The sequence below is a fragment of the Tachypleus tridentatus genome, chromosome 1 (genome assembly GCF_004210375.1).
Source record: "Tachypleus tridentatus isolate NWPU-2018 chromosome 1, ASM421037v1, whole genome shotgun sequence".
NCBI classification, from domain to species: domain Eukaryota; kingdom Metazoa; phylum Arthropoda; class Merostomata; order Xiphosura; family Limulidae; genus Tachypleus; species Tachypleus tridentatus.
In genome coordinates, this window is record NC_134825.1 from 17933394 (window position 1) to 17948501 (window position 15108).

Consider the following 15108-nt stretch of genomic DNA (forward strand, 5'->3'; position numbering starts at 1 on the left):
CCTTCTAGTTTCAACCTGTTAAATTAATGATGATTAGTGCAGATAGCCCACGCGTAGTTTTGCACAAAATTCAAACCAAACAATTTCAATATGCTTATTTTTGCCACCTTTGAGATCAGTGGTGTTACTAATGTTCATTAAGTATTTCGAAACCTATTATATCGGTAAATTTTAATGGTTGCAATTTCTACATTTTACTAAAATATGTTTGACTCGCTTATTAAAAGGTAGGTTTAATGTATCTCATCAGAGCCTTAGTTTTAAAATAGGGACATTAATATTTCTGTTATACGTGTATCTAAACAACAAATATTACTTTATTCCATTTTTGTACTAAAATTCCAGTAGTTGATTTCTGAGATGGAACTAGGTATATCACATTTTCCGATCTATATATTTTAAAAATTATCTCTCTTTAGTGAAAATTATGATGAATTCCTTTTTCAAGACGTCAGCTAAATTAGTTGGAAATGATGTATACTTAATATGCAAAATTAAAAATTGATTGAAAAAGTCAAAGTAATAACTAGTCAAAAGTGCAACCCTTAAACCTGTTACAAAAAGAGGTGTGAAACAAAGAGGGTACAGTTAGAGGTAATACCATATCTTATTATTATTGATATTGTTTGGCTATTCATTTTAACCCTGTCTGCACTTATTGTTGCCATAGAATGGGCAACTGTTCAGTGCAAGGTTACTGGTCTTTGAAGCAGATGCACTTTTGACCACAGGTTGACTTGAGTGTAGGGCAGACACGAAGGGAGGCCCTTCATCTCCACTTATGCTGTAGATCCATCAAAGAAGAGTCTCACAATACCAATATTAGGATCCTGTATCCATCCACGTGCTTTGTACAATGTGATGATATTATTCGATTTGATTGTGGTAGAGCAAATTCACAGCCGAGTTTGCTAATGTACCCATAGTGTATGTTGTTTAAAGGTTGTTTTTCATGCAAAGAGGCAACTTTGTGTTTGCCCTGTTAACTTGTGTACTGTATAAACCATAGTAAAGCTTCTCTGCTGTATTAACATTTCCCTAATCTATATATTAAAGATCCTGAATCAATCAACTCGCTTCTTAATATCACCTTGCCAATTTCATGCAATGAAAATATCAAATCATATCCAGCGAGTGCATAAAGATTGAGGAGAAAGGAACATATGACATCCTCGTAAGTTATAGATTTCATGGGTTTGAACTTTGTTTCTCAGCACTTACACAGATATGGCTAATTTTGAACCATAGGGAACATACAGTACATGGCCAAAAGTATGTGAACCCCACTTCTAATTAGTTGGTTCGGCTATTTTAGCCACATCTGTTGCTAATAGGTGCATAAAATCAAGCATACAGCCTTGCAATCTCCATAGACAAACATTGGCAGTAGAATAGGTCGTACTGAAGAGCTCAGTGACTTTCAACGTGGCAATATTATGGGATGCCACTTTTCCAACCAGTCAAATTTCAGCCCCAGTCAACGGTATTGTTATTGTGAAGTGGAAACGTTTAGGAGCAATAACAGTTCAGCCATGAAGCGGTAGACAACACAAGCTCAGAACGGGAATGCCGAGTGCTGAAATGCGCATCTCGTAAAAATCGTCTGTCCACCTTTACAACACTTGCTACCGAGTTCCAACCTGCCCCTGGAGACAACGTCAGCTCAAGAACTGTTTGTCAGGAGCTTCATGAAATAGGTTTTCATGGCCGAGTAGCCGCACACAAGCCTAAGATCACCATGTGCAATGCCAAGCGTCGGTTGGTGTGGTGTAAAGTGCACCGCCAGTGGATTCTGGAGCAGTGGAAACGTGTTCTATGGAGTGATGAATCCAATTTCACTGTCTGGCAGTCTGATGGACGAATCTGGGTTTGGGGATGCCAGGAGAACGCGACCTGCCTGAATTCATAATGCAAACTGTAAAGTTTTGTGGAGGAGGAATAATGGTTTGGGTTAGGCTCTTTGGTTCAAGTGAAGGTTTGTGGTGAATTAAAAACAAGCAAATGGATTTCAAAATAAGTCATGCCTAGGTGGTTAGGGCACTCTGTTCGTAATCTAGAGAAGAAAACGATGTGAAATACGAAGCTACATCATTAATTTGATGGTAAAGATTACCAATAAAAGAGATTTCTTAATTATCAGATTAGTTAACTGGAAAAATACAGATTTTGGAATGCGTAACTCATTTTAATTGCAATTAACATATCAAGTCTGCGCTTACATGTATTGTTTTCTCGAAAGGATTGTTAGTATACAATATCAAAACCATATTGTATTCAGTAGTTAATAGGACTACAAGTGTCTGGTTGGCTCAAGCAAATTTACGCGAAAAAAACATGCCATAAAATATATAAACAATTAAGGATTTATTGAACATGTATCCATTCAAAACAATTAAATCAATTAAAATTTAATGTAATTTAAATTATTAGGTTGTCCAGAAATAAATGTTTTTGAACTGCGAAATTTATAAAAGTATAAACCAGTGTTCTAAAACATACTTCAGTCAAAGTAAGCACCATTTGCTTTAACATACTTTTGCCAACGTGTAACAATGCTGTTTATGTCCCTTTTGTAGAAATCAGACTTTTTATGGTCAACGAATTCCCTGAAAACTTCTGCAGCTGCCTGGTTTTGAAAGCGTTTATTGTTCACAAAGTTGTCAAAGTGCTTGAATAAAATGAAAATATGTAAAGGAAAGGTCTGAGAAATAAGATGGACGAGGCAGAACCACGATTCCCAATTTGTTCAATTTTTGGAGCGTCATCTTTGACAGGTTTCATGCAGAACCCACTTATCCAACTTTTTAGTCTTTCCAATCGCACTCAGGTAGTTGGCAATGGTTGATTTGCTTGGGCCTAGCTTTTCTGCAAGCTCATGAACTGTTGTGCAAGGGTATGTCTCAACTGCTTCCCTTAATGTGTTTTCATCTAAGGATGGCTTCCTTCCATGACCTTTGTGGTTTTCAAGACTTTCGTCTTCATATCAAAACCTTTGGAACCAGCGTTGAACTGTACGTTCAGTAACAGGTTCATGGCCGAATGCCTAGTTGATGTTCCGTGTAGTTTTTGTTAGCTTTTCGTCGAAGTTTGAAGTTGTAGAGGAAAATCAGACGAACGTTCATTTTGTCCATGCTGTCCTAGGGGTTGCGAAATCTACTCTGAGTAGAGTTGAAACAGCAGATAATTAAAACACCTTATAAGTGACAAACGTTGGAGTAAACCAACCAACGATGAATTACTCAATATTCAGTTTCTATACGTCACCGTGAGAATTTCGACATTTATTTCTGGATACCCTAATACTATTATAAATTTAATATTTAACAATAGATATCATTAAAGTTCGCGAAAGTTAAGTTTTTTTTGGTTTTTTTTTAATTTCACGCAAAGCTGCACGAGGGCTATCTGCGCTATCCGTCTTTAATTTAGCAGTGTAAGACTAGAAGGAAGACAGCTAGTCATCACCGCCAACTCTTCGAATACTCTTTTGCCAACAAATAGTGGGATTGACTGAACTATTATAACACCCCCACAGCTGAAAGGGCGAACATGTTTGGTGTGACGGGAATTCGAACCCGCGACCCTCAGATTACGAGTCGAACGCCTTAACCCACCTAACCATGCCGGGCCGAACGTTAAGTTACCAAGTCACCAGTAGTTCTACTATTTAGTATTTCTTAGCGCATTATTCCATTAAGACCTGGCAATATTAGGGTCGCAGGTTCAAATCCCTCTCACATTGAACATGCTTGCCCTTTCAGCCATGGGGACGTTATAATGTAGGTCAATTCTTCTGTTCGTTGGTAAAAGAGTTGGCGGTGGGTGGTTATGATTAGCAGCCTTCCCTCTAGTCGTATACTACTAAATTAGGGACGACTAGCGCAAACATTTGCTATTCGCTATATGAAATTTACTATATGAAATTCGAACAAACCAAGTTTTACATCATGTGGCTGATGCTGTAACAGTTTACTTAACGTAAAGGTAAATCTTTCATTACCATTAAGCCTAACTTCTGGACCAGACTAGCTTACTAATTTTATTTTGCCTTATTATCACCAGAACTATAATTTAATTTTTAACTTAAACCATGCCTTTTTGAGGTTTTGTTGAACAAAATTAATTCCTCTTTTATCTGATCAGAAGTTAGGGCGTTTCTACAATACTTATCATCCAACTAACGAGTTTATTGTGAATAATTATGCCATACGCTAGGAATGTAGTGTAAATGTTTTTCTACCAAGGCCATTCAGAATGTTTATCTAGATGTCGCTAGCTATCCCTTTTATAAGTAAACTCTTCAAGCTGTCTAGTTGAAAACCGATGTTAAAACCTAGCTGTCGATTCCCGTTGGTGGACAGATTGCTATGTAAACTTTGTGATAAAACAAACTCTTCAAGTCTACTTGACTCGATCCAAAACTTATGAATACCCCCCCCACCCCCCTCAGTGGCTCAGCGGTATGTCTGCGGACTTACAACGCTAAAAACCAACTTTAGATACCCGTGTGGTGGGCACAGATAGTCCATTGTGTAGCTTTGTGCTGACTTCAAAACAACAACTTAAGAATAATTATGAATTCAAATACATCTAAACTTCTCAAGAAGGGGTGAGTGCGTTTTCTTATTGTAAAATCACAGAGGGCTATCTGCGGTGTCCACCAAGGGGAATCGAACACATGATTTTATCGATGTAAATCCGAAGATTTACCGCTATTCCAGGGGAGGACTCTAAAAAAGAAATGCTTCAAAAGTTTAAGGACAAAAATAAGACATAAATCTCACCATAAGTTCTTTTCCGGATGAGGTATGACAGGTAACAAGTATTAAACGATTAGTAACAAAAAATTATATTTGTGTAAATAATGTTATTTTTATATTTGAGTGGCCCTGTTAAATAATTGGGCAAATGCCTAATTAAACAGTTAAAAAAAGCTTAAGCCAATCATACGAGTATATTGGTTTACAAAAAGTCTGAAACCTGTTTGTCAGATTACTGCCAATAAGAAGGCTTTGGTCGCTGTTATCAGGTTAAATGTCACTGGTATTGCAAGGTCTTGGCTAAATTGACCACGAAGATGTGATTTTAGAAAGTTTCTGAGGAGACTTACTTTGTTCAAAATTATATGAGTATACTGAGATACACTGCTGGCCAAAATCTTAAGGCCAATGAACGTAAAGAAAAAATATGCATTTTGCGTTGTTAGACTCAACCACTTATTTAAGTAGAGTTTCGAAAGATGAAAATAAAAAAGGGAAAATAAAAATAAAATAGCATTTAATAGGGAAAATGTGAACACTATGAGATTAGCCGAAATATTTTTTTGTTTTGTTTTCCAAATAAAAGTATGGTTTAACTTCAGCTGACAAGTACGTTTCGGAATTTCGTTATAATAGCGAAAATGAGAACAAAAATGTATGTGATTTATAGCTATATTTACTTTTAAAGGTTTTCAAAACAATTCATGAAACAAGAAATAAGCACTAGTTATGTTCCTAAGATACAATACTATTCACTTTCACTTAGCTCGCTTCTTGTAGTATATTTCGTTTAGAATGACCAAAGTGGTCCCCTGCTGGTACAGCGGTAAGTCTACAGGTTCACACGCTAAAATCAGGGTTTCGATTTCCCTCGGTGGACTCATTAGATAGTATGATGTGGCTTTGTTATACGAAAACACACATACGACCAAAGTGAAGTAAACTATCTTATATACTTATTTGGAACACTAACATTGCTAAGGAATCAGTTAGGTGAAATGTGCCTCCCATAAGTATGATTATGTAAAAAAAATCTGTTATAAACGATATTTATGTAAACATTCTCAAAATTATTATCCTTCTTCTATTGGCACAGCGGTAAGTATACGGACCTATAATGTTAGAAACTGGATTTTGATATCTCTGGTGGGCACAATACAAACACAAAGTGACTGCTACTACTGCCTCAAGCGTAGAAATAATCAACTATAGTGTAACGTTTTTATTTGCAGTTAATTGTTCTGTATTATTAAGGAACATAGACGATGTCAATATTTTTTTTATTCGATGTCGTCCCTATTTTCAGTTCTTAAGACATCATCAGGAATAAAAAAATAACACTGGTATTGATTTATAATAAGCGCCGTTTATTATATTCGAGTCTCGAATGATTATTTCGACATACTCATACATAATCCTGTCAAACCGCTTCTAATTCTCCTTTCTGTGAGACATAAGTTAACATGGTTTACTGAGATTTAAAAATATTGTGATAACAGCATGAGTTGGATCACGAAACCTGAATCAAAATAGAACATAGCCAAGCATTTGCCTTCGTTTAGTTTCTAACACAATGAACTAACTACTTGTGCTATTCCCACGACGGGTATCGAATCTCGATTTTTTTGCATCGTGAGGTTACAGACTTACCACTGGAGAGCTGGTGACTCTCACCATTCTGCAAGGGAAGTTTGTTTCCCATCGGAATTCTGTCTCTATATTTAGTGATCTTACATTCTTTTGCTTGTTGTAATGACATTTGTGATCACGTGGTCCACGCCTTCTTTTAAACCAATAAATTCATTCTTGAACTGCTTGTGAAGACGATGAAAGCCATGTTCTGCCGGATATAGTATTCCCCCATAGCACGAGCGGTGTCGGGTAGACCCCCCAAAATAGCGAAAGGCAGTAGAGTTTACTGGCGTGTGCAGGGAAACAAAAGGAAACTTTTCTGAATCTCTAATAATAACATTTTTGTTATTTTTTCGGAAAACAACTAAAATTATTTGTATCACTTCGGAAATATAGTTAAGTTAAAAACTGACAGTGAAGTAAAAGTATTTCACTGACTCGTTTGGCTAAATTAGGATATTAATAAGAAAAATAAAACTGTAGATTTATATTATTAAACATCTGCTCATTTTGTGATCAACGTTTTTTTGGCATATTTATTACGATCGCTTAGGAATATTTCAACAGTGTTGTATTAGTATACTGATAAGAAATGGAAAACAGGGCCTATCTATTCTTCCCGCGTTTGGCCCCTAAGGTTTCAGTAAAACTCTCTTAAGCCTTACTGGTGCAGGGGAAGCTCAGACTTATAACGTTGATATTCGAAGATCGACTCAGCGGTTGACACTTCGCAGGTGACAAAGTGTTAACTTGGGTTTCAAACAAAATAACATTCAGCAATGCCCGGAGATGAGTGGGGTTTGAGACTAGTGGTTTATTTTATTGTTTTGTATTCATTATCCGATTGTAAAATGCTCCCGCTAGTACAGCGGTAAGTCTACGGATTTACGACGCTCGCATCAAGGGTTCGATTCATGTCGGTGGGCTCCACAGATAGCCCAATGTGGTTTTGCTATAAGAAAAACAAACAAATCTATACTAAAATGGGGTGTGCTATCCTAAAGAAAAATTAATTTACTTCCTTTAATTGTAGCACAGGGTGGTATTTAAAAAAATGTGAAAAACTCATTAAGAACTCGTGATAAATATAAACATTTTAAATATGGTTGTCTTTTTTTTTTCAGTCGCGGGTTCGAATCCCAGTCCCATATCAAATCGGCTGGACGTTCTGTGTACCTACACAGTGACTAATAACTACAAAAAATGTCATGTTTCATAGTAAAACTTTGTTTGATTTTTGAAATTCGTGCAAAACTACGCAAGGGTTATCTTGCTTTAACCCACTGTCAACTCTTAAGCTACCCTTTTACCAACGAATAATGGAATTATGGAAGCGTTATAATGTGACGGTCAATCTTACAATTCAATGGTGAAAGAGTAAGCCAAGAGTTGACGGTGAGTGGTAATGACTAGCTGCCTTCCCTCTAGTTTTACACTGCTAAATTAAGGACGGCTAGCGCTGATAGCCTTCATGTAGCTTTGCACAAAACTCGAAAAAGACCATTCTTTTACAAAAATAATAATCGAGCTCATTGATTTTGGGCTTTATCTTTTGTAAATTTTAATTAGTTTGTGGCTTTTTTCCACTGGTTTCGAATACTAGACTACGTATACTCCCGAACGCGAAGGAAACATGATTCTTGGCTAACAACAAACTTTGTTTCATGCTCTGGAGCTCTTAGATAGAAACACAAGGAGATAGCCTGAACGAATTATGAGAACACAGACGACACCCTGTTCCGATATTATATTAGATAAACTTATCGAAATGTGATTAAAATTTATTTATTTATATTGTATTCAGAGCTGAATAAGTACTCACATTTACCATTTAATGTAAAGTATAGCAATTTTTAATAGTATTCAGATTCAACTGCCAAGGAATAAAAAACAACAAATTGGTTTGGTTTGTTTGGAATTTCACGCAAAGCTACACAAGGGCTATTTGTGACAGCCGTCCCTAATTTAGCAGTGTAAGACTAGAGGGAAGGCAGCTAGCCATCACCAGCCACCGCCAACTCTTGAGCTACTCTTTTACTAACGAATAGTGGGATTGGCCATCACTTTATAACGACCCCACGGTTGAAAGGGCGAGCATGTTTGGTGTGATGAGGATTCGAATCCGCGACCCTCGGATTACGAGTCGAGTGCCTTAACCACCTGGCCATGCCGAGCCAAAACAAAATTGGTACTGACTTCCAAAAAAAAACAAACAACAATAACAAAACTACACTTGGAATCGCAAGAAAAACCGATGGTTAGTTCCGATGAATACCAGCAGAATTTTACCTCTGGTTGTCTTCAACGCAGCCACGTTTAGGCGTAAAGTAAAACGTTTTAGGTTATCAAACGGTTTTAATCACCGATATCATTAGTTGAATATTTTTATTTGAAACGAAGATTCCTGTGTGCTTGAACTGTGGTCTATTATTTGTTAGTAGTACGTAGATATTAAGTAAACAATCAAAACCTCTTACTGTTTTAACAGATTCAATAATTTATTTTTATCTTGTAACGGATTTACCGTTATACATTTATTTTAATATTTACGTTTGTTTCGGTTTGATGCGTGTGGCAGTTGTCGTTAGATGTGTATTGCAAAAGTCACACCTGGTCTCTACATTTGTAGAAGATTCTTGTGAGCAAAAATCAACAATGCCTGGTTTACTGGCTTTTTTTTTTTAACATTGTTAAAGGTTCGAGAATTTCGCATCATTTGTATAAAAGCTAGATAGCCAAGAAACAGTTATTATTATTTTTAATCAGTTACAGTGTGGTATGGGCCTCGGAAGCTGTAAATGTGATTAACGTTTATTAATCGGAAAAACTACAGAATTTGACCATGAACTTTTATATGTTTCGAAAATTACAAACTGTTCAACTTCAGTGAATTAACTTCGGCCGTTATTATTTCTACGAGGACATTATGAATAAATTTTTGTTTTATGACAATCAATATTCATACTTAAACCAGAATAGTAAATTTTATATATTAAATATTTGGTTAATTTTAAGTTCTGATCCGTGTACGTAACTTGCTTTGATCAGATGTTAATAATGGTATTCTAAAACACTGTATAAGTTAAGAGGTGAACAAGCCATGTGAAAAAATGCTTCCCCTCGCAATGAACAACTGCTATATTCTCCAGTTGCTTGAGGTATGCGACAGTTGAAATGATATGTCGTGGAAACATCTTATGTTTACGTGACCTGTGTCGCTTTTACAAATTGAGATCATTCTTGATTATGTCGTGTTGTGTGTTGTCGCTTTTCGCGGCTGGACTACATCTGCCACTAAATATCATGAACGTAGGCTCTTACTTGTTCAAAATGCAGCTCCTTGCTTTCCATAGGTGAGATACAATTTGTCCTGTCGTCACGAGTTGATCCATATCACTTTGTTTTCCAGTCTCGTTAAATGCAAATTATATCCTCGTCTTAAAAAAGAAAGATAGAATAAATGCTAGGTCTTATAGTTTATGCTCTTAGTGTATGAATTCTGTTTCGAAATGTAGTTCTGATACGTCACGTTTCAACGCAACTTTATATTGGTTGGGATTTTCACGTGATTTGCTGGTTTGGATATTCAAAATCGTTTTAATGTAACGTACTCAGCCCTTTGAATTTGAAAGATTATTGTTTATTAATTAAAGTTCCTTAACCACTTTATATCTTTCTGAGACATTTGACCTTGAAAACGTCGAGAGAGAAATACAGATTGCTCTTTTTTTTTTAAATCATTTTTATTAAACTAATTTAAAGCCGTTAGGTTTTATTTTTACAGCAAGCGAGAGAATACAAAACATATAAACCGTAAAAAATAGGAGAAGAGAAATACAACGATAAGAAGGTTGTCTCCATTAAATGTTTTAAGATATTTCTGGTTTTATTTTAAACATATTTCCAAAATTATTTTAGACACAAGTAAAAAAAGTGGAAAATTAGCCAATCAATGACATGCTTTTTATTTATACAAATACAGTATTTATAATCAGGCTTACCAAAACGTGTAGTAACAACACTCCTAAAATTATGTGAAAAATATATTCCACATGTACTTCGAGTATAATTAAGCTTATAATCTAACGTCTTGAATACCAAACAATGGATTTAACAATATTTTTTTAGATCGTGGAATAACTTTGTACCGCATAATAGAATATTAAATAACATTGCATTAGAAAAACTAAAATAATTATCCATCGATATCTGGCTTTACAATAATATTTTCTTTTGATTGATAAACAATGTGTATCGATAGAAACTCTACCAGTAAAATCGGCGGGATATTCTTCATTGTTTAGTTCAGATTCCGAGTGAGAGCATTGTATAGTTGTGACACATAAATTCGTTTAGCGCAACGATGGCATATGTTAAATTTATGTTACGATAACTAAACTATTTGAATCTGTAATTCAATGTCATAATGTTCAATCAAAACCTTACTTGATCGCTACTACCATTTCAGTAGAGTTGTATAATCTAAAGATACATTACTTTTATAAAGTGGTTTTAGTGTAATTACACGACCCGTCATGGCCAGGTGGGTAAAGGCGTGCGACTCGTAATTTAAAGGTCGAGCGTTCGCATCCCGTCGCGCCAAATATGCTCGCACTTTCAACCGTGGGGACGTTATAATGTGACGGTCAATCCCACTATTCGTTGGTAACAGAGTAGCCCAAGAGTTGGCGGTGTGTGGTGATGACTAGCTGCCTTCCCTCTAGTCTTACACTGCTAAATTAGGGACGGCTAGCACAAATAGCCCTCGGGTAGATTTGTGCGAAATTCAAAACAAACAAGCTGTAATTACGTAAGTTTTTTTTTTTTAAATGCCTTCGGATTTGCTCAGTAACTTGATAATAACTCCATGTACAGTTTGAAAGAAATGACAAATAAACGTTTAATATTTAAATCACAATAATATGTTGTTGGAATGTCTCCAATTTAGAAGATTTATCAATCATTTTTATAATATTTTAAGATATAAAACTCAAGATTCTAAGCATACTTTTAAGAGTTTCTTTTCACAAGAAACGCCTAATTTTCTTACAAATTTTCTTTAAAATTGAAATAAAATGGTGCGACATAAAAAATAAAAACCGATTATCAAAATAATCTCTAGACAAGGTTACAGAAATAAAGGTTGCTTATATAAGTTATTTATCTGTTGTTGATTTTGTAGTTTTTTAATTTAAAACGTCAGTTTATTGACTTTCCTTCTCAGAAGAATTAAATTAATGTGAAGAATCAGACATACTTTCTGTGACTTAAGGAAATACATATTCTAGTTGTTACTGTAAGAGTTAAGTTGTCCAACTTATTACAGCTTCTGATCCTTTCGGTAACACTCTTCATTTATAGTTGTCATGGATTTAATTTGTTTGATCACAAGGCTACCAGATCTTAACGAGTTAGTCAGTCATATTGGGATTGGTGTAGGTAAATCCCTTGAACTGCTGCTGATCTAACGTAGTTAGTAATTCGGGGTTCAACGGGGTCAAGATAGCTGTTTCCCTGGTAAAGCCATCGTCAAAGTAACTTACGTCACTTGGTCCTGACTGAAACGATATAAGCGCATTTATTTTAATGACAAAACTTATATAAGATACAAAACCTATGTATACCTTATAACATATTAGATATTTATGTCTTAACGAAATTGAGGGTTAGAAAATCTACTGGGTTTTAGTAGTGGAGATGTTAATTATAGACCACCATCATAGAGCTTCAGTGAAATAGTTTCAATTCCTCATGGAAATGTTCCAAATAAACCTTTGACTTTGCTGGAGATCACCTCGTTTTAAGATCACTTATAAGAATTTTAATATTCAAATATTATATTTTACTTACGGCCAGAAATACCATTAACTACAACGCTACCGAACTGGTGAATAACTCTATTCTAATAATTATAAATTTTTGTTTTACAACAATCAATATTCATACTTAAACCAGAATAATAAATTTTATATATTACATATTTGGTTAATTTTAAGTTCTGATCCGTGTACGTAACTTGCTTTGATGGTATACTAAAACAAGACTACCATTGTATTATGTAAACAATAGATACTGCTATTGTTACGATTCTATTTTCAAATTCTCTGTTATGATTATTTATATTATTATGGCATGATAAACAGTTATTATTTTATTTCTCTTTCATCTTAAAAATGCTTTGAAATGTTAATTATGAAGTTTAAAATGTTATGATAAAACCTAGCAACTGACTAGAATACATGACTCTAGATTATTTAATTAAAAAAATATCATGAAGTATACCAAAGTCGTCATCATAACGTGAATAAAGGCAAACTTATAACAGCTAAAAACTGGTCCTGTTTAATAAACAATGCTACAGGGCCATCTTCTGACAAACTTTAGAAAGAATTATTAATAATCTGTCCAGATATGAGTGATATAACATAGGAAGGAATGTTTTTCACGTATCATCTGCTATGCCAACTCTGAAACTGCGTCTAGTGGAGTTTCTAATCTCTTTCAAGGCACTTTACGTTTTTGTTTGTTTGTTTTTAAATAACCAATTTGGAACAAAACATTTGATATCTTTAAGACTCACATTGGCGGTATGACTCTTGACACAAAATATATATAACTATAATCTAAAGAAAACAAATTACGTAAACCAGATTCTGCTTCGAAGTATTTGAGATGAACGGATATTATCATTACTAGACCTAATTAAAGTATTGGGATGTTACTACTTGATAGGGTTCACTATAGACAGAAAGATATCACATGGCTGGATGTTACTACTTGATAGGGTTCACTATATACAGAAAGATATCACATGGTTGGATGTTACTACTTGATAGGGTTCACTATATACAGAAAGATATCACATGACTGGATGTTACTACTTGATAGGGTTCACTATAGACAAAAAGATATCACATGGCTGGATGTTACTACTTGATAGGGTTCACTATATACAGAAAGATATCACATGGCTGGATGTTACTACTTGATAGGGTTCACTATAGACAGAAAGATATCACATGGCTGGATGTTACTACTTGATAGGGTTCACTATATACAGAAAGATATCACATGGCTGGATGTTACTACTTGATAGGGTTCACTATAGACAGAAAGATATCACATGGCTGGATGTCACTACTTGATAGGGTTCACTATATACAGAAAGATATCACATGGCTGGATGTTACTACTTGATAGGGTTCACTATATACAGAAAGATATCACATGGCTGGATGTTACTACTTGATAGGGTTCACTATATACAGAAAGATATCACATGGCTGGATGTTACTACTTGATATGGTTCACTATAGACAGAAAGATATCACATGGCTGGATGTTACTACTTGATAGGGTTCACTATATACAGAGAGATAATAAAGATATCACATGGCTGGATGTTACTACTTGATAGGGTTCACTATATACAGAAAGATATCACATGACTGGATGTTACTACTTGATAGGGTTCACTATATACAGAGAGATAATAAAGATATCACATGGCTGGATGTTACTACTTGATAGGGTTCACTATATACAGAAAGATATCACATGGCTGGATGTTACTACTTGATAGGGTTCACTATATACAGAAAGATAATAAAGATATCACATGGCTGGATGTTACTACTTGATAGGGTTCACTATATACAGAAAGATATCACATGGCTGGATGTTACTACTTGATAGGGTTCACTATATACAGAAAGATATCACATGGCTGGATGTTACTACTTGATAGGGTTCACTATAGACAGAAAGATATCACATGGCTGGATGTTACTACTTGATAGGGTTCACTATATACAGAAAGATATCACATGGCTGGATGTTACTACTTGATAGGGTTCACTATAGACAGAAAGATATCACATGGCTGGATGTTACTACTTGATAGGGTTCACTATATACAGAAAGATATCACATGGCTGGATGTTACTACTTGATAGGGTTCACTATATACAGAAAGATATCACATGGATGGATGTTACTACTTGATAGGGTTCACTATATACAGAAAGATATCACATGGCTGGATGTTACTACTTGATAGGGTTCACTATATACAGAAAGATATCACATGGCTGGATGTTACTACTTGATAGGGTTCACTATAGAGAGAAAGATATCACATGGCTGGATGTTACTACTTGATAGGGTTCATAAATAGACAGAAAGATATCACATGGCTGGATGTTACTACTTGATAGGGTTCACTATATACAGAAAGATATCACATGGCTGGATGTTACTACTTGATAGGGTTCACTATAGACAAAAGGATATCACATGGCTGGATGTTAGTACTTGATAGGGTTCACTATATACAGAAAGATATCACATGGCTGGATGTTACTACTTGATAGGGTTCACTATATACAGAAAGATATCACATGGCTGGATGTTACTACTTGATAGGGTTCACTATATACAGAAAGATATCACATGGCTGGATGTTACTACTTGATAGGGTTCACTATATACAGAAAGATATCACATGGCTGGATGTTACTACTTGATAGGGTTCACTATATACAGAAAGATATCACATGGCTGGATGTTACTACTTGATAGGGTTCACTATAGACAGAAAGATATCACATGGCTGGATGTTACTACTTGATAGGGTTCACTATATACAGAAAGATATCACATGGCTGGATGTTACTACTTGATAGGGTTCACTATATACAGAAAGATATCACATGGG

At 35.2% G+C, this 15108-nt stretch overlaps 1 protein-coding gene across 1 annotated transcript in view; it reads right to left on the reverse strand.

The window, feature by feature from the left end:
• Positions 1 to 10116: 10116 nt before the first annotated feature.
• The window catches only part of LOC143244072 (uncharacterized), a 31664-nt gene continuing 26672 nt past the window's right edge, over positions 10117 to 15108 (reverse strand). Inside the window, exon 9 of the mRNA XM_076488101.1 lies at positions 10117 to 11950. Within this exon, the coding sequence (XP_076344216.1) occupies positions 11804 to 11950 (147 nt within the window). The 3' untranslated portion in view covers positions 10117 to 11803. The remainder of the gene's footprint in view (positions 11951 to 15108) is intronic.